The sequence below is a fragment of the Tympanuchus pallidicinctus genome, unplaced genomic scaffold, assembly GCF_026119805.1.
Source record: "Tympanuchus pallidicinctus isolate F22 unplaced genomic scaffold, pur_lepc_1.0 scaffold16, whole genome shotgun sequence".
NCBI lineage: Eukaryota > Metazoa > Chordata > Aves > Galliformes > Phasianidae > Tympanuchus > Tympanuchus pallidicinctus.
The window spans coordinates 3,595,422-3,615,767 of record NW_026294679.1 but is presented as its reverse complement, the minus strand read 5'-3'; the positions used below and the strand labels follow the sequence as shown (position 1 = coordinate 3,615,767).

The 20,346-nt window shown below is 41.2% G+C and overlaps 1 protein-coding gene across 3 annotated transcripts in view; it reads right to left on the bottom strand.

The window, feature by feature from the left end:
- Positions 1–736: 736 nt before the first annotated feature.
- CHST15 (carbohydrate sulfotransferase 15) overlaps positions 737–20,346 on the bottom strand; it is a 44,825-nt gene continuing 25,215 nt past the window's right edge. For all 3 annotated transcript variants that reach the window (XM_052676852.1, XM_052676853.1, XM_052676854.1), the window contains 7 exons: positions 17,321–18,374; positions 16,265–16,604; positions 12,948–13,094; positions 8,725–8,881; positions 4,919–5,075; positions 2,581–2,728; positions 737–1,383 (listed from right to left, as the gene is read on the bottom strand). In XM_052676852.1, coding sequence (XP_052532812.1) covers positions 1,193–1,383; positions 2,581–2,728; positions 4,919–5,075; positions 8,725–8,881; positions 12,948–13,094; positions 16,265–16,604; positions 17,321–17,887 — 1,707 coding nt within the window. In that variant the 5' untranslated portion in view covers positions 17,888–18,374 and the 3' untranslated portion in view covers positions 737–1,192. The remainder of the gene's footprint in view (positions 1,384–2,580; positions 2,729–4,918; positions 5,076–8,724; positions 8,882–12,947; positions 13,095–16,264; positions 16,605–17,320; positions 18,375–20,346) is intronic.

The window sequence follows — 20,346 nt, the reverse complement described above, 5'->3', positions numbered from 1 at the left end:
TCAGCTTCCCTGAGCATACCGTGTTGATTCTAACTCAGAGAACACGAAGTAATCCACCCTCAATTCTCTAAGAACTCCATCTGTAAGCATTTCTGAAACAATTCTGGTCATCCATAACTACTTACCCAAACTACTTATTTTAGCCATTCCAAACATCAGAATGAATCCAAAGTTTCTCGTTTTTAAAATAGCTTTTCATCAAGTCTTAATTCCAGCCCCTTTTTAACTGTTAATACACACCTTTTCAGGAGAGGGAAAGATACAAAATGCAATTGATTCAGCAGCTAACATAACTTTCCCATGAGGACACACGGTGCTGAGCGTTCTGCTCAGATCACTTATGAAGTTTTCTTCTGGTTCCTACACAAAAGCTCATCATGGCCAGCACTGGACATAAAATCAAGCCCAACAGCTGTTCCTTGGGAAAATGTGTGATATGAATAGACAATATATATTTGTATTAATATAAACAAAGTACAAAGTCAAATGGATTTGTTTCTCTAAACTTTGAAGATGGCCAGTTACTTAAATTTCAATCATTCACTCTTACGTGAATAGAAAATTTCTTTTAAGACAGCCACAAGAACTGTGATTAGGAAAGCCCATTTACTAAAGATATAAATTAGCATTGGAAGTGTATGCAAATGTGATTATCTATTAAGATTACTTTCAGAATGAAGGAGATACAGAAATCCTAGTGTGAGCAAAGACCATTGGTGAACAAGAAACAACAAAATTTTGTCTGAATTCAATTAAAAAAATTTAATGACTATATGACATTGATAGTTTGAAAAAAAAAAAAAAAAAAAATGAATTACATATATTGAAAATGAGATTATAAGTGTAATTGTAAGAAAATGATGCTAACTCCATGTTGCAGCATCTTAGAGAAGGTTACACTTCAGCATCCCAGCCAAGAGTGTAAGACATCACCTTTGTACTAATGCATTTCCACTCCATACTTCTGCTGGGGTAAAAGAAGTTGCAAGAAACTGATAAGCAAAGATGCTTTACATTCTCACGAGAAAAATGTGATATAGCTGTCGTGAAGTGTGCTGACTGAAGGAGTCTCATCTCCTCAATCAGCATCTCTTTGGAATGGGAACAACATGTAAATATCCACGCACAAAAATAGAATTTAAAAAAATAAAAACTCCTTTAAGCACTGTATTTGTGGCACTAAATTTACAGATTATGTCCTCTTCCATAAAAAAGCATCATCAAAAAGAACTTGTGCCAGTTTTGTATTAAAAGGCCTGTAGAAATCTCTTAAAATTCCCTTTGTTGTTGGTAGCATAGGTCCCAGGCTTCTGTCTTCAGGTCGTCTGGTGTTTGACGCAGGACTTTTTGTAATCAGAGCTTCTTGTTTCTCACTCAGAGGTCCTGTGGTAAAACAGAATACCATCTTAATATCTTTCACCAGCAATGCCCTTGCTAAAAAAGACAAATGACTAACTTGGAAGGCTTGCCAAGGGAAGATAAATGGAATTTGTGTTAGCAGAGACTACGTTTCAGAATACTGAGTGCAGGCTTAGATTAGTAAAATAAATCACTTTTAGTAAATATGGAAATAATACATTTTTTCTTTCACATTAATTAATCATCTCTAAAACCAGGAATATAAATCACTTCTGAAGGAAAAGATCTGTTTTCAGAAAACAACGAAGACATTGAGCATAAATCCCCATCCGTTGCACAGTCAAACTTCTTACACACTGTTCTTTCTTTTTATGAGGTGAGTTGTCTAATATCTGGTACAAACTCCATTAGACTCACTTGTGTCGTGAAAGGCCCTTTGTTGTTGTTTTTGAGGCTGTCACTGGGATCAAACTGACACACAGCTATGGTTGTATATACACATAGTCAAGGGCTGAGGTGTAATCCTGGAATATGTATGACAGAAGGATAAGAACCCATAGGCTTTTCCAACATAAACCATTCTCAAGAAGATGCCAAGCTCTTTATCTGTTCAATCTGACACATTCGAACTTTCTCATTATCTAGACCAGTGTTTGGACCAGCCAGACTATTTTGCAGCCATATTTTTGTCCTCTTGCTACTGTCAAATCAACAGTGGGGAATAGTTGGCCTAGGGACTAGCAACAGGTATCTCAGTCAACATAGCAAAAACATGATTTCCCCATTCTTCCCAGCTAAAAACACAACCTTTTATCATATGCAGATTTAGATGCTGGATCATTTTTAGCTGGCAACAGCATTCACAGCCCAGTAGCACTTCAAGTTACTTAAGCTGCATGAGATAGATCTTGCACCTATGTAAGCCCACGGCAAACAAGCCCTGCCTGCCTTCAGAAGCAGGGCTGGCTTCTTTCTGGTAAACTCACTCCATGCTGTGCAAAGTTTTGGGTTTTTTTCTTAATGCAGCCTTAAGTTCTCCTAATACCAATTGTTTGATGGGAATTTGGGAATTTTATTTGACTCAAGACAACAACATTAATGTATCCTTCAAGACAGATTCACGCATTTCTGTTTTGTCTGCGGATAAAGCAAAAGTGACCTAGAGGAAGGACAACAACAATTTTGCGTGTACTTATCTCCAAGCAGCCAGAGAACACCTACCCAGATCCAGAAACTGGAACACCTTGTGCATGGTGTATTTCACATTTGATGCGTGGTCCTCTAAGCGAAGAACGAGTATCTGATCTTTGTCAAAAACAGTCAGCCAGTCCAAAAGATACACAACATAAAGCCCAACCTGCAACCTCACCTGTAAGCACAGAAAGAAAAACAGGAAAAGAATTCATTTGCAGTACTTTGAGCAGTAACAAACCAACACTTGCCCGTGTCTTGTGGGCAAAACTCCCAGACTTGATCTCTAGAAGGTCTTCGCATGAGAAGACAGCACCTGAAAATGTTTTAATCTTCCTCTTGTTTTCAGTGCAGCTTACAGAAATCTTTGCAGATGGTCTCAGGGTGAAGAAATCATTTTACAAACAACCTGACCATGCACTCCAAATGGCAGAAGCACCAATTTGTGCACACCAGAGAGGACAAGAATGGATGGGAAAGCTTGTCCTGACCTAATTGGTCTTTGTCTCCCCACCTTGGTTTTATATAACAAGTTGCAGTATTAAAAGGGTTGTCTGATATTCTTAGAAGTCCAGCCCCTGGCTATGCTTATGAATATTTTTCCAAATCTCTTCAGGCTTAAGAGAGAGGAACACAATTCCCAAATCATAAGTGCTTTTCATAAAAGATACTTAACTTCAAGTCACATTTCCACGGAACTGATGAAGGCAGGTAACAAGTCTCTTCTGTTTCTTACATTGACTCATGAAACCTATGCTGACATCTGAATTCCAGCAAAATAATCCATATTTCGAATTACTGCGAAGTCATTATTATCATAATGTGCTTTCCTGGCTATAGAATCCTAATTTTCTATCCTGTAGTATGTTGTACTGACTTCTTTTTCACCATTGCCCTTTCAGAACGTTACATCCTTCCTAAGTCCCAGTGTTCCAGTCCCAGTCCTGCACATCAAAAGGCATTAGTTTCCCAAGCCACTCTCCCTCCCATAACATCTGCATCTGCACATTTTATTCGATCATTGTGGCCCTGCATGCCTTTTTCCAATTCACGTATTTTTCACTGATTCTCCACAAGGACAAGCCAACAAGCATCCCTTTCTGTACACGTTGGCACCCATCACTCACATTGACAACATCTATGACATTCGCCTCTCTTCTTTCAGGAACATATTAACCAGTAGCAGAACAAAACTTTTCTGTTACAACAATTAGCAAGAAGTCACAATTGGCAATCGAATGAGCTCTTAGGGGAAAATAATCCCTACGCCTGCAGCAAACGATGCACATAAAAGAGCCCATTAACTTGGCTGAAGAAGAGGCTGAGGTCCATCAAGGAACCGTTAGCATCTGTGTTTTATTACAAACACCTGCCTGTGTTCATATCATTTTCTGTGGGCTGCCTAAGACAACAAATGAAGCGTGCTTCAGAAGAAGAGAGAAAAAATGGTTCTTTCCCTGTACTAGAAGACATCTGTGCAATCAGATGGCTAGGAAGTATCATAACGCTGCCTGGCAGCAGCTCATATCTGTGAGGTCCTGGAGGCTTCCATCCAAGCCTGGCAGCTCCCATCTACCTGCTGAAGGAAGAGGAATATCCTGCAGCTCCTACAGCAGTTTGGCAAACAACTCTGTGGTACGCTATTTATGGTTATTTTATTGACTGGAGGAGGCAATAGCTTCACCCTGGTGACAAAAGAAAGCAGTATTCCGTCCAAGCCCTTTGAAGTCTTAGCAAATAAAACAGGATTGAATGGCAAACTAGTAAGACTTGATACTTCAAGCCAATCTCTTCCATATTATTCTACAAAGCCTTTCTCCTCATCCTCAAGCAAAATTTGAAGCCAGTTCTACACTAAACATGTGAATTCTGGTACGACAGGCTCAGCATTCTGATCTCCTGGCAGCAGTTTCTGTACTTCTCATCATTTTTGGATGTCCACAATTCTAAAAAGAAAATTTTATCTAGTTACTGCTAGCCTTTCCTTGAAAAAGAATACACAGTTTTTTTTCTGATTTTGAGGCAATTTCATATCACGAATATCCTTGCCAGAGCTACTTTTTGAGAGTTCTGCAAAAAGCATACACATTAAACTGCAATCTTCACTAGATGTGCTCTCCATACGCCTGCACAATAGAACAACCATATTATTGCTGTTGGCATTCATCAGGGAACAGACTGGTGAGACAGCTGAGCCGATACATCAGCTTTTACATGCCTGCATGTATATTTATGTCATCCACTTTACAAATGAAAAGAGAGTTTTACTTCTTGATGCTTATAGGCACAGTTGTTTGGGCATTTTAATAACCTCGACACAGCGTGTTGTTACACAAGCAAGGGATCCAATGGCTTTGGGAATACGTACAGGCATAGCATTGTTAAGGGTGTTGTTGTAGACACAGGCTCTCAGGGAGTAATCCAGCATGCAATTCTCAAACAGCTGCAGTGATTCCGCCACTTTTTCATGAAAATCTTCCACAGATTTATTAGCACTTGCAAAGTACAGATAATCGGAGTACAATCTGCAAATGAAATATGCACGAGTAAATGAGAAAGGAAATGAAAGACCATCTATTTACAGAACAATTGCAATCAGTGGCATGAATTGAGAGAAGAGCCACGTGTGAGTAGCACTGCCCCACCTGCACTGAGCAGCAACAGCACGTTTTGTACTCATTTTGATGGGTTTTGGCTCAGAATGGCAGTTACTCCAGGGAGCTGCTCACCCTCAGCCCTGATTGCAAGGTCAGCACCATATGAAATCCACACCCTAGTAAATTGCATGAGCAAGTATTTCCTTCTAAATGCAACATTCTGGTCATGTAGAATGGCTTAGGTCGGAGGGAACGTTACAGAACATTCAGTTCCAAGTGCCTGCTTTGTACAGCGTTGCCATCCAACAGCTGAGGCTGTCCAGAGCCCCATCCAGTCTGGCCTTGAGCAAGTTATCCAAATGTGCTGCGGGCGTCCCATCTCAGGGGATGCTCAAGTGTCAGCCTGTTCCAGTGAACATACATAATTTACATGTATGGTAGAACTGATCTCAGGTGATATTAGTACCCCTCTGTACCACATGCTCTGCATGGCTATGGATAGAAACAGCTTACAGCTGAGACCAAAAGAGGAATGGGATGAGTTAGAAACAGTGATTTTTCTGTAATTACCAAACTGGTACTAACAAAAATTAAAAATAGGAAAAATTCCAGTTATTGCAGTTACTCCACCTTAAATCCCAAATAGTTTCCAGATCAACTTCTCAAAATTCCCCCCAAATTACCAGTCCCACTCCATTTCTGAGGACAGCAGGACATGGCCCTATCTCTTGGCAGGAGCAGAGCCTTGTGTCAGCCACCAGCAGCAGAATTCCTCTAAACTCAGGAGGTATCCCCTCATGGCATAACTCTTAGCACATGTTTTATGGTTGTTTAACATTGCTCAGAAAAGATCACCTAAAATCTTGTCCCTGGGGGGAAAGTGGAATGGAAGACAGTCTAGAACCTAGATCCAAACAACGGATCGACTTGTGTGTTAATCCTTAAGAACTTGATTAAACTCCTCCAACAACACTTGGTTGAAAGAGACAAGGCAGACGCTGTAGCGTGGCATCAATGTTAAGACAGTGAACCATCTGTGGAACACGGTATTTTCATTTTCTTTCTTATTTAGTCAACCTTGAAACACCTGAGAAGGAGTTGCTTTCCCATTGTGTTTGCAGCATATCACAACTCCACAGCACCACCCCTCAACACAAGTCCATTGATCCTATCAGCCTCATTCAGAAGACACAGGCTCCCTTTATTGCTGTGGCAGCCTTTTGTACTGCACTAGCTTTATTTATTTTTAAACTTCCCTAAATTGCCACAGGTGCTTTAAAAAAAGAAATCCATCACTTTATTTGGAAAGATTCGGCTCTAATCCAGCAAAGCACTTAAGCACAGGAATAGCCCCCCTTTGCACTTATTTGTTTTGGGGTTTTGCAACAACAGGATCTTAATTCCCACATGACATAAATGAAAACTATCTGTTCACTTAAAAAGGAAGAAAAGAGATGCATATGTTGCAGACTGGCTTTCATTTAATTTTTTGCACCCTTTAAAATGCAAGTTATGGCCAACTATAAAAAAGAAGCAGTAGCACCCAATGCCACAACTATTAAGGATGACAATCCTGACCTTTGCCAGTCCTTCCCAACCAGCAGATACCAACTCAGTGCTTAGGTGATGCTGCCTGGCATCAGCCCACAGAACACCCAGCTGCACAGGCAGTGCATAGCTCCAACCACTGCATCCCACCTTTGTTCTCTGTGCTATAAGCAGAAAATTCCCAAAGGTTTCTCCATTTACAGAATTAACACTATTCTGCCATACCATGCACTGCATGTTGTGTTTGATCATGGTGCTTTGAGAACTGCTTGGAGAAACACCTCAGCAGACTGTTTGCATCAGTGATATCCTACAGATACTAATTTAATGCTGATTGCCTGAAAAAAAAAAAAAAAAATTGAAATATCTTACTGGCAGTTTGCTTCATATTTTGGAAAAATTACCACAAAAGTTAAGGATTAGTCCTGTTTCATGAGCAATAAAAGGAGGGGGGAAAAATGTATTTAAATGGAAGGGCTCTGTTTCAGAGCAGAAGGACAGTACTAAGCACAGTATGCAGACTATGCAGTGCTGAAGACACCGAGGCCCAGCAGTGCCTGAGGATTACAGCAATGAGCTGGGACAGAGATATGGGGCAGAGCAGGCATCACATACAGCATGGGCAGGATGTCACTTGTTTGAAAGGCTTAATAGGAGTGCTCAGTTTTTCTAGTATCCATTAAAATAAGCCCAGATTGTCAAAGACTTGCTGACATCTTATGGAAAGCTACAATATTGAAGACAAGCTCTCTCTCTCTCTGCAGAGCAAGAGTTTTTCTATATTTCTTCCCATCTGTTTTTGATTCTGGGGACATCTGCTTGGAAATAAAACCTTCACTGATTGGGATTTCAGCTGTTCCAGCTCCTTAAAGTCATTACCCTCTATACCCATCCATTACAATGGGATATAGATGCCCACCGCCCCAAACCTAGAGGTTCTTCAAACATCCCCTGTTCTGGGGGTGGGCTCTCATGCACCAGGCTCTGTGCAGCTCCTTCACCCTCCCAAATATTGCAAGATGACTGTCCCCAGGTGCCCCTTCTGCCATTCACGTGAGCTGTCACCAACAAGGGCACTGGGAATTGTAAACAAAAAGAAGCCATTGATTGTGAAGACAATAAAGGAGGTGAAGCTCACTTTCCATCTCATCCTTATTATAGATGGCACACACATTATGGAGGATGAAGCAATCAGGGAATTTGTTGCTAATTTACATGAGGGAGCCACTTCAACTACTTCTCCTGCATAGCATTATCATCTGCTCAATCCTGAGGTCAGGAGAAGCAGTTGAAAGCTGAGATCTGTATTTGCTGCCATGGGAGACGGGGAAGCACTTGCACAGCTCTGCAACTCATGTGTAGGTGCCTGCTGACATCTGCATCCTGCTTGCCTCTGTCATAGGTTGGAAAAGACCACTAAGACCACCAAGCCCAGCCCAACCCCACCATGCCCACTGACCACGTCCCTCAGTACCACATCTCTACAGTTCTTGAACACCTCCAGGGACAAGGATCCCCGTGACCTGGCCCAAGTTACCTGAATAGGCACCTGAAAAGGCCTCCTCCACCCTCCCCAATATCTATCCTCCTCCTCCTGCAGAGGACACAGCAGAAAGAAGTCCCCTAAAAGACTGGAGGAAGACCGGAGAGAGAAGTAAAATGCAGAATGGAAAGGACATTTGTGGCCAAAACTATGGAAAACCATTTAAAAGCAGCTTACACTTTTGCAAAGATAGAGCCCTTCCTTCACAAAGACAGGAAAGGCCAAGGGTGAGCTCCTGGGTAGTTGTTAGTTCAGCAGGATAACATCATCTTAAGTGAGCTCTGAGTGGTGCATTATGCATTTTATTACTGAAGAAGTTTATCACTTGCTGATCCTGGAGCTCTCTGCAATCTTATTTATTTGCAGTGGTATGTCCTCAAAGGCATCAAGCTTATTATTTAATATGAACTGAAGCACTTCACAGGATTACTTATACCGAAGCATGTAAATGTTCTCGCATACTTTTACAACACAACCCTTGCTCACCTTTCAACAGGATCTCTCAGCATGATGATAAGTTTGGCATTTGGCTGGAAGGCATGGATAAAATCCTGGATTAAGAAGGGAGGTTCTCCTTCGCTACTGTTGTCGTAGAAGAAAATCCACGCATTGTTGTCCCACATGGTGGAGGCACTGGCTTCCCCTGGAAATAGAAAGCATCTCTCCTGGTAAGTCATTTCATTTCTTGTATCAGAATGGAATTTTGATTGCTGTTATAAACCATTTAAAAGCTGCAAACTCCAGCACACTTTACTGGTTCTTGCAGACTGCTCTGGCTGCTGCTCCCCAGTGACAGAACACTGCAAGCTACAGCTTGCAACAAACCAGTGCAAGAAGTGGAAACCAGCACTTCAGTGGATCAGTATTGCTTAGAACAGAAACAGGAAAGCTGGAGAGCACATGGGAAATACAGAAAGAAAAAAAGCACTGGCACTGAATTCAGTCGCTGCAATTTGAAGCATCCCTTTATGAAAGAAGTCAAGTATTAAAGATTAGCACACGGTTAAGTGCCAGATTCTTACATTCTTAGATTCTTAAGCTACTTACTCTCAAAGCAGTGCTACAGGGAGAAGCACAAACAGCAGCATCCCTGCCAGAGCAAGGTGTGTGATGCTCCAACTAGAATAAATGATCTGGTATGATGCTTTGAATGGTTCAGCCTTCCCATTCTTTTGAAGTCATACTGGCATTCACGTGGCATGGATATGTTAATAAAACATATATAAAAACCTTTTGGCAACTTCCAGACTTTGAAAGCTTAATGAAAGCTAATTCTTGTTAAAGAGATTTTTCATTATTTTTTTTTTATCCCTTCAATCAAAGGTAATGAGATGAAAAAAAATAACAGTGTTGCAGACCTGTAGACTTTCACATGATTTTCCTTGTTTTCATCTCTTGGGAAAGTCCAATAAAGACTTTAAAAGATTGCCAAAATACAAAGTGAATTAGGTATTTGTTCCAAACCAGCTTAGCATAATGTGATTCATTAGTAAAGTCTCGGAGTCGTTAGAAAACACATTAATCTTCTGTCATGTTCACTTTGCCTCATTTCAAAGGGAGGAGATCAGGTCTGTTGGCTAAAGCTGGGTGTCCACAACAGCTCTGCTTTTCCGCTCTAAATTAATTAACCAAGGCACTGCCTGATCACCAGCATGCTTTGACTTGTCAATTAAAATGCACTCGGCCCAGATCTCATGCTGAGCGAAGCAAAAGCATAAAAGACCCAAGAGAAGGCAAGAGGAGATGGCCAGGCCAAGAAGCATCGCACAGCTGTACCTGTGCCAGCAGAGAAGGAGACAAGGCATGCCCAGAGCAACAGAATAAGGTGCTGCAGGGATGGAAGGGCCTTGGACAGTCACCACGACATCTCCCCAATAGCAAGGGCTGAGCTGAAAACTCTTCCTAAGCAACACTTGCCTCAATCATGCTGATAATTGAAGTCTAGAACCTCATTAAGAGCCTGTGCTTGGTGGTCCTTAGAATGGGAAGCATTCTGCACAATAAGTGTCTGGCTGCACTGTAGACCCTCACCATCTCCACATCCTCTTATAACGCAGCCTCTTCCTCTCTGTTTTTTTCTGATCTTCCTTCATACTCCACTGCTCCAAAGACTTCTGATCATATTTGATGCTCTCTATAGGATTTTCCCTAATTAGCTCACGTAGAGTGAACAAAGCTGAACACATCTGCATACACAGATGCTAGCAGAACTAAATAAAGTCATTGCACTTAGTCATAAATGGGATGTTATTCTTGCCACAGACCAAAACACTCCACAGAAATAATCTCAGCTGGATCAGCTGCCACTACCAGCATCCACAAGTGGGGCAGAAGCAAAGGACAATTAGAGACACCAAACAATGCTGAAGCATTAACAGAAGCTTAAGGAGCTGCCCTAATGCATGCAGCCCTGGAGAGCTTGGGTTCCACAAGGCAACTCTTCTCAAAACAAGATGGCCATCAGGAATTAAAAAAGGGGGAAAAATAAATAAAATAATTCTGGTCTCTCCTGACTCTTATAATTTTAGTTTTCTGATACATTAAAAAAAAAAAAACAAAACAAAAAACAAACAAACAAAAAAACACCTCCTAGTAATTTGACAGTATTCTCTATTGTGTAATAATACAGATTTAATATCTGCAAAGAGTGAGCCATACTAGACATGAGATAAATTAAACACTGCTGGCAATTACATCTCATTATTGCAGAGCAACCAAAAAAATTATCTGTTCTTATGGACTTAAAGAAAATATGAATTAATAAGCTGCCTAAAGAATAAACGTATAACTTCTGTATTTGGTCGTTAATGGATTATAATCATATTATGTTTTCTAAAGACAATCTTGTGAACTCATCCTATTAATGATCACAGACAAACAAGCCCTGCTCAGAATGCCTCAAGCTAGAGCAGCACCGTCCGCTCTGGTTCATCTCTCAGCAGACATCATTCTATCTGCAAAAATGCAATTATTACCCAATAATATCCAACAAAGCTGAAGTTCTCAAAATCATGTAGCATGATGAACAACAGAAATGCTCACAGCTTTAATTAGATTTTTGTTACCAATCATTCAAAATAAGAAAGAGGAGGATTCTAAGCAAACCTGATATTCACACAAATTCAAGTTAGACAAGCTAGCCTTGTTTCAGTATTGTGGGTTGTGTGTTTTGGTTTTGTTGGTTTGTTTTTTTTTTTGAACCAAGGTAATAAAAAAATGACTTAATGAGAATAATCATTCAAGACTTTTGCTGTAAACTTAATAAGAAAGGTGAACAGAAACCTTAATGAAACAAGAAATGAGACTACAGGAAAAAGAAACACAATTGAGCTCCAGAAAAAGCTACAACAGGAGGTAAGTAATCAAAGATGTACATTGCTGATTAGATTAGGGAATATAATTAGTATAAACACTTCACCCATAAAAGGGCAGGAGATATTACTGTAAGTAGGAGGAAAATCTGCAGATGTCCTTGATGGCAATATTTCTTAGTCCTACGAGTTTTGCTCAGCACTGAATATTTGACAGTTTAGATGGCAGACTTCAACAGAAGCTGAGGTGGTGTCACACAGACATGACTGCAGCCAAGGCTGGGCAATGGAAGACAATGTCACCATTTCATCAAGTCAACAACAGGTCCATTATTCTTTCGTCAGAACGTGATGAAGATTCTGAGGGTGTTCCCTCGAAGGGAGGGAAGCAAAAACCCCAATTTCTGTAGGACTTCAGCTTACTTCAAAAGTCTCTTTTCAACAAGCCAGCCTTTTCGTGGAAACATCTAGTTTCCCTGGTTGATTTTGAGGCCAAAGCGTCTTCCCTTTGGTTTTCTGCTTCTAGCAGAAAGCAAAACCAGAACTTAAGAATACCTGCTGACTTTCCTCACAGGCACCATAATCCAGTTGCACAAAAGTGCATTGGCCACCACATGTTGTGGAGAGCAAATCCAGGCACACTTCATGGAGCCTGGATCTGATTGCAAGCTTCCACACAGCAACACAATGGCACTTCTGAACTGGACCTTTACATTTCTAATGCTAAGTTAATATCAACTGGAGCCATAAAATTATCTTGTGATTGGATCCTGTACCGTGCTTCTTAGTTCTCAGATAGCCTCAGCTTGACCCTATATTTTCCTGCTAGGAACTTGTGTTATCTCTGCTGGTAACAAAACAGCTCAAGTGTTTCACTAAGTTTATTTCAGTCCACCATAGGCTACATAGGGATGATGGCACACAAAAGGGTGACCTCCTCCTACACATCTCTTATGATGGAGCCTGAGAAGAACCAACTGGAGTTGTGTTGCTATCATGGAAAGCGTTGCTCAGGATTTCTACGGGACTGTAAAAACAAATGGCATAATTTGTTTGCTATGCCTGGGGGAAACATATACCACTGCAGTGTTTGAACCTGAAGCTACAGGCAAACCCTTTGTAATAATAACAAAACACAAACTATGTTGGAAGGAGTAACGAAATTCCCTTGTTCTCTTTTTATTGTATTATATAATTAAACGCTGATGTTCATCAGGCATGCTCTGCTTTCTCGGGCATCTTATAACAACTTCCACACTATGCACACACAGCAGAGGAAACCAATATCAGCAGCCCTATGCAGTGCATCAGTCACACTTAAAAGTGCCCCTCTCCAGTCAATTCCAGATGCTACGAGCCCACAGATACAAATATTTTAAGAAGCTGTATCTGCCCTACCAATTATGATGTTATTCATCTCGCTGTGCTCTTTTGCTGCCTCACTCTGCAGCACACCCTGAATTTGATGAGCTGCTAAGTCAAACAGATCAAGGTAATCTTCCACTGGGTAGCGATCGTGAAATCCATCCCTGAGACGAATGATTCCTAGAAACAGTGAAAAGAAAGAAGTTAAATATATACATATACATATATAGCAGTGCAAGATTAACTGCTGGGTAGATGAAGACAGCCTCGTTAACATTTCTGGATCTGATCCAGCTAACGGCAGCACAAAATTAGAGCCATGAAGTGTAACACTCAGAAGTGCCAATAATGAAGTAGCAGAGATGCAAGATACTATACGATTAAGCCATACATTCACAATGATAGCAGATATCTTAAGTAATATGTTTTACAGCTCCTGCATGAATAGCTTGTATTTATTTTCTTCTGAATTTAGCTTTAAGAATGAATGTGAAAGACCAGATTCTGCTTACATTTACAACCGTATAAGCCAGAGTAATATGGACTCCCACTAGAGTTACTGTATTGAGACTAAAACCAGACTCTAACGACAAATATGCAAACCAACCCGCACTCAGCAAAATCAGAACTGGGAAATCATTTATGTGCTCCTCTTTCAGAAGAAGGAAAGCAAAGCTACACATTGGCACCTCACTTCTCCTCTCTCACCTCACACTCCAGGGCACGTTCAATGACACCAGCCTTCTCCCTGCATGCACAGCATCATTTATTGTCACCCCCCCACCTGTGCATAGAAGATGTGGCTAAGGGCCAGGAAAGAGAGACAGTCAAGCTGGGACAAAGTCCTGCCAAGCATCAGCCATCCCAGCAGAACAGGAAAGCGATGATTTGTGAAATGAGACCTTCCCAGGAGGGTTATTTGGCTTTAGCTGAAATTAGTCAGTCTTGTAAAAATCACTGAATTAGAGAATGCCATGGAACAAAGAGTCTTTCTTCTCCAGATAAGTGTTAGAAACTAAACGACTTAATAGCCAGCAGCATAGGAGTCATACCCACAAGCTGGCTTTTAAATAGTGCTGACTCAGTTTCACAGCTTAGACTATTTGTTTTATGCACCATCCCATCCAAATGGCAGCCACCAGATAAAGTACTGCTGAGGAAAAAAAAATTTCGTCTTCCCAAATGGCAGACAGCCTGAAATGATGAACAGGTCAGTTCTACTGATCTCCCTCCCACCAGGATCCTGGGTTCTGCAAGCTTTCCTCATTCTTCAGCTTTAAAAAAATTAAAAAAATTAAAAATTAAAAAAAAAAAAAAATTTATGAAAAGAAAGTTGTCGCGGACAAGATACTCTCATGGAAGGAACAAATTTCTACAGATGGCTTTGCTGATGGACCCTGCACCTTCAGACCCACAGAGAAGCAGTGTGGCACTCACAGCATCCAACTCTCAAATCCACTTTCCTCACTGATCTGACTTTTCTCCCTCAGTCCAGCAGGCAGTTCTTATCAATTCCTCTTCAGCTAGCCTCTGCCTGTACAGAATGAGCTCCTTCCCATGAGGCTCCCTGGTAACCATGATGGCTCTTGTTTGAGTTCTCAAGTAGCCCCATGTACACTGGTACCTCCAGCATCTCCAGAACTGGAGCTAGTTATGTCAAAACCAAAACTGTTTTCATCATTTTGCTTTAGCTCTTAATTTATAACAATGTCTAAAATACTTTGAAGAGGGTTAGTTGTATTCAAAACAAAGAAAGCCAAGCTCACTGCTTCTGAGCTATTTCTGTGCTATGCTACATACAAGCTACCACTCAGAGTTTGAAATGAACCACTTTCTCACAGCACTTGCCAAGAAAGAAAATACAAATCCAGAGAAGAAAACAAAGCCATTTGTGTATAGGTTAGAAATCCCAGATCCATGGCTGAGCCCACCCCAGCAAGCAGTGAAGATCAAAACTCCTACAATAGAAGCATAGATAACCAGCATCTTCCTTCTGGAAATGGTTATATCACTGAAAAGCCTGTGAACTCTGATATCAGTGCCCCAGCTCTGAGCAGCTGGACCCCACCTCCATTACGGTGGGAAGACACAGAGTGTTCCTGGTGGAATAAACTGAGTACTAAGGAAAGCACTAAGCACAAAACAAAGCCAGGAACTAAAACTGGAGCTGCTGAGTCTCATCTCGTCTTTAACCACAAGACTGACCCGTGCTGGCACCCAGGGGAAAGAGAACACGAAGGACATAAACACTTCAGCTGGATAAAATGATGCAGTCAGGCCCATGGCTCTCAGCCATCCTTTGAAGAAGCAACCACAAGAGATGGATGTGCCTTGCTCCAGCAGGCCATAACCTCAGCTGCTGCCTGCCTCTAGAGATGAAGAGTCATGTCATGAAATATTGATACCACTCAGGAGGAAAAGCATTAGAAATACGTCCAGGTTCCTCGGTGGGAGAGAGCTGTCTAGCAAAGCAGCTACCAAAACCAGCTGTACTTTACTGAATCAGAAGGACTGAAGAAATCCATGTATCAAATACCAACCCAGCACTATTCATTTAAAAAAGGTTTTATAGAAAAACCTTGCAAAGTAAAACAGTTACTGCTATTCTTTAAATCTCCTATCACGACCCATCTATTATTCTTCCTGCTTTTACAAAACAGCATCAGTTTTATCCAGGATTTTAATTTTTTTTTTTTTTCCCTTAGATTTTCCAAACCACTGCTAACAAACCAGATGAAAAGTAAAGTCATAGAATCGCAAGGCTGGAAACAACCTACAAGATCATCCAGTCCAACCATCCCAATATCACCAATGCTACCCACTAAGCTACTAAACTATACCTTGAAGCACCTCATCCAGACTCCTCTCAAACACCACCAGGAACAGTGACTCCACCACCTCCCTGGGCAGCCCCTTCCTGTGCCTGACCACTCTTTGAGAGAAAAAGCTTTTCCTTATATCTAATCTAAATCTTCCATGGCGCAACTTGCAGCCATTTCCCCAGGTCCTGTTTGATGGTTGGGAGAGGAGGCCAAACCCTCCTCACCACAACCTCCCTTCAGGAAGTTGTAGAGTGCAATGAGGTCTTCCCTGAGCCTCCTCTTCTCCAGACTGAACAATCTCTGCTCTTCATAAGACTTGTGCTCCAGACCCCTCATTCCCTCACGTGCATCATCTCCAAAGGTTTAACCCAAAATATCACCAAACAAAAGCATCTGTCACCTGGATATATATATTTTTAAACAAGGTAAATCAGTATGCAACAAATCCAGCAATCCCGGATACACACAAGAAGCATCAAAGCTTCATAGAGGCAGCTCTCCTGAATACCACAAAGCGCGTTGACTCACCAAAGCGCTTCCTCGTCCACCAGTGAGGCTCTTTGATGGCAGAGAACCGAACGTCGGGGTGCAGCCGAAGCCTGTCGTACAGATCCGTCGTCCCACACTTGGGCTGCCCAATGATGTAGAAATGGGGGAGACAGCGCAGCCGGTAGTGTTTGTCCTTGTAATGGTACAAGTGGTTCCAAAACACCTTCCTGAGGTAATCGAATATGGTTCGAAAACGCTTTGAATAGAGTGCATAGGAGTTTGTTGTATAAGGGTCTGTGGTTGTGTTTCCTCTGTACTCTTCATACCAACAAGGATTCTTGCTATTTGGAAGGAATTTATTAGGAATTACTGAAAACATCTGCAACATAAAGAACAACAATTTCAGTACAGGCAGCAAGAAAATGGCAACTCTATTTTTCTAACATAGCACAGTAAGCAAACAATAGAAACATATTTGGACATAACTCCTTAGCTTTTTAAAAAAACAACTTTTTTCTTCTAGTGGCATTGAAACCAAATCCAGTACAAACAGTTGGAGTGGGAGAGGAATACAATGGGAAAGGCTTTGATTTTAAGGCCAGAATCCATACTTCCCCACCTCACTGCCACCCCAGGAATTAACTTTTCAAGTCAGAGTTGTAATGCTCAGATTAACTTCCAATCTGAACTACACAAAGTCTGCAATGTCCATTTTTTTCAGGAATGCATACTGCTGACAGAAAGGCTGCTTTCTTATTTCTCATTTCAGGTTGCTGGCAAATGTGACTAACTCAGAATGACTTTGAGTGAGGCAAGGTTCTCAATTCAATTAGATTGTACAGCCGTCGGAAGACTGCCTGATTTTCTGTTTCAGGTGTCAAGAACGTTTAGACAGCCCATCCATTTCCCTGTGACTCAGAAGGATGTGGTCTGTAATATCAGCTTTTCAACAGGTGTAAATCAGGAGGCTCTGGGTGGTGTGAATCACAATGCATACATCAGAGTAGCTGCACTGTTTTGATCTCAGAAGATCAACCCCAAATCCTCGAAACAAACCAACATGCAGCAGTTTCTGATGCTTTAATTCATACTTACATGTGGCTCTTGTTTCCTCAGCTCTTCTAAACCAGGGCGCTGTCTCGTTATAAACTCTATCTTTGAAGTAATAGTGTCAATAATTAATTTAATGCTTGGATAATCCTTTACATATGAAATATTAATTTTAGAAGGCTGGTAATGATCTTTCATGTCAGTAAGGCTTTCATTGTCCATTAAGCTTGGATTGCTAGTAAAAGCTCCGTAATGGAAGGGAGATGGTATTAACAACAGGCTGTGCTTGGCTCCAGTCAGTACATAGGATGCCATCACTAGAGTCATTATAACCAACCCAAATATTAAGCTGCATAGCTTCCCCTTCTTGAAGCAGAAAAATCCATTCCAGCTTTCACTGTGATCAGTCCTTACTTCCAAAACTGCAAGCAACTTCATCTGCTTGCTATCAGCGTACAAAGGGATTCCGTTCTCTCCTTTGCAAACAGGACACTTCTGGTTATTGTGGCTATGGCCACGACATCTGAAACACTGTCTGTTCAAGTCATTTGGTAATAAGTGTATGCAACAATTAATGCAATGCCTCATATTAATACTGTTAAACTCCTGCATTAACAAGCCAAGGACAGCCACAAAAACATTTCTGAAGCATGAGTCATTTTCTGAAAGACTGAAATTATTGAATTCCTCGAGTGATTCTATGAATTCTCTTCAACATAAAAGGGCAGGTTCAACCCAGAATAGTTAGCGCTCCAAAAGCCACGTGTGGCATATGCAGAAAAAAGAACACCAGCTTCAAAAATAGATGTACTGCAGACGTGGTTTCCAGGAATTTGGCTCAGCAGGACGAACGCTGCAAAGTTGCACCATTGGCTCAAGTTTTTCCCATTGAACAAAATGGGAAAGAAGAAAAATTGTTATGTAGTGTGACAATATGCAAAAAATGAAATGAATTCATTGTCCTCTGATTTACACTGGAATAGGCAAATGTGGGTAGAAATTCCCAGATAGTCTTAAAGCACTCAGATTCCAAACCAGGCTGCTGTTCCTGGAAGCTTCATCATCCCAGAGATGCTCTCAAGGATCCGTGCCGTGTAACCTAAAGAAACAAAGCCATATATACCATCAACCAGAAGAGCTAACTGAGAAATACTCACGTTCACCTTCATTTGAGGTTATGGCAGAACTACAATTCATCACCAGCAATTTCACGCTAGCATTTGAAAGATGTCTCCTGCATGCTAAGGATGTTAATTACAGTACTCACGATATTAAACCTGGGAAGTGCTTGGCTTCAGGTCTACAATGGGTTGCTGTTTTGTTTTGTTTTTTTTCCCACCCACGCTCCTGCCCACATCAAATAGTTGTGGCAGCCACAGTTAACACCACTGTCTCTCCTTCATCTGGTCACTGACCTCTGTAACAGCTTTTAATCTGTTCTTTTTGGGTAGCAGCCAGTAACACAAGTTAAATTCCCACCTTCTGTGCACGACAGCCTTACATTAACTTCCTTGAAATGAGGCAGGAACTCAGGTCAGAAGATGAGGCAGGGAAAAGGCAACAGCCTGCTTTCAAGACCATAGGGAAGAAGGTCAAACAACAGCCAACCAAAGAAGCCACAAGGAAAGCATTCAGTAAATTGAAGGGCAGAAATACAGATGTAATGAAAAACTCACATCAGGATCTCTGGCTTCTGTACCTAATGGCTCTGGGACAAGAGCAACTACCAGTAACACAGAGAAAAGTCAGCAAGATGCTTTCAGCATTTCTTGTCAAATATATCTTGAAAACATACCGCTCAATAAAAAACGTCAAGATGTGTTAGTTAAATGAAATGTACCATCAGCACAGCAAATCCAAGACAAAGCCTTGACCCAGCAAACCCTCTCAAATGCCAGCACTTCAGTGCAGGTGAGGTTGTGCAGGAGCCCCTCATGTGGATGTTTCGTCATTCCGAGCACTTGTGGGTACCACGTTCAGGCTGAAGGACCATGCTGCAAAAGGCATGTGCCTCTAATAAGCACCATGGTTGCTTACAGCCAAAGAGCGGCCAGAGGCGTTCAGAGTTGTTTGTGCTTATATTTGGCATTGTTAGGGTAGTATGGTTAGGTTGCAGTTGGACTTGATGATCTTTAAGGTCTTTTCCAACCTGAGCAATTCTGTGATTGCACGCAGAACTCAGAGCAGACACTTAAATGCACTACCAAGTGATCAGCCTTCCAAGGGATGGTCATAATTAAAGCACATGTTAAGGTGTAGTTCCTCTAGACTTTCTGGTTTTGGAGTGTATTAAATCCCTTATTGGGAATATCCAGTTTTTCAGGTCAAAAGCAAATCTCTGTTTGGAGAAGACAAATGATCAAATGCAAAAGCAGATATACATGTGCTTCAATATTCCAGGTAATACTTACATTTTGTATTTCTAAGAATCCTAAGAATTACTTTGGTTTGAGAACTAAAGACAGGAAATATTTTAAAGCAATTTTCAAAAGCCAAAAAATGAAGTAGCAAACTTAAGAAAACCTGAAAAGGAAAATAATAGAAGCCAAAAAAAAAAAAAAAAAAAAAAGAAGTTGTAATGTATGCCTTTGAAGGTCAACATTTATTTTGGCTTTTGTCATTTGATTTTAATAGAATGGTTCCATCACTTTGACACCCTTTGTCTGTCCCCATGTGGACATCTGTGAGAGCAGCCACCCACTTCCCCCAACACCTCCATTCTTCAGCACCAACATAATGGCAAGGAGAGAGGAGGATACAAGATTGAAGTGGGGAAAAAGGTCAGCAGTTCTCTCATCAGGGAGATCACCTAGTCCAACACCATGACATGGACAGTCCTTATTGCTGGAGAGCGGGAGGACAAGGAAGGGAGGTTTTGGCAATAAGAAGGAAGTCAACTCTTTGTCAGTCAACTGTTCTGGCAGCAATATGGCACCTGAGCAGATAATTTCACCGAGGAAAAAAGGTTGGTGGGAGGAGACTGAAGGAAGACTGATTTGGATATCATTCATGGAGGATGGAATAGAGGTTCCAAGAGGAGAAATCATGAAAACAGAAATCCTTCCATTAAA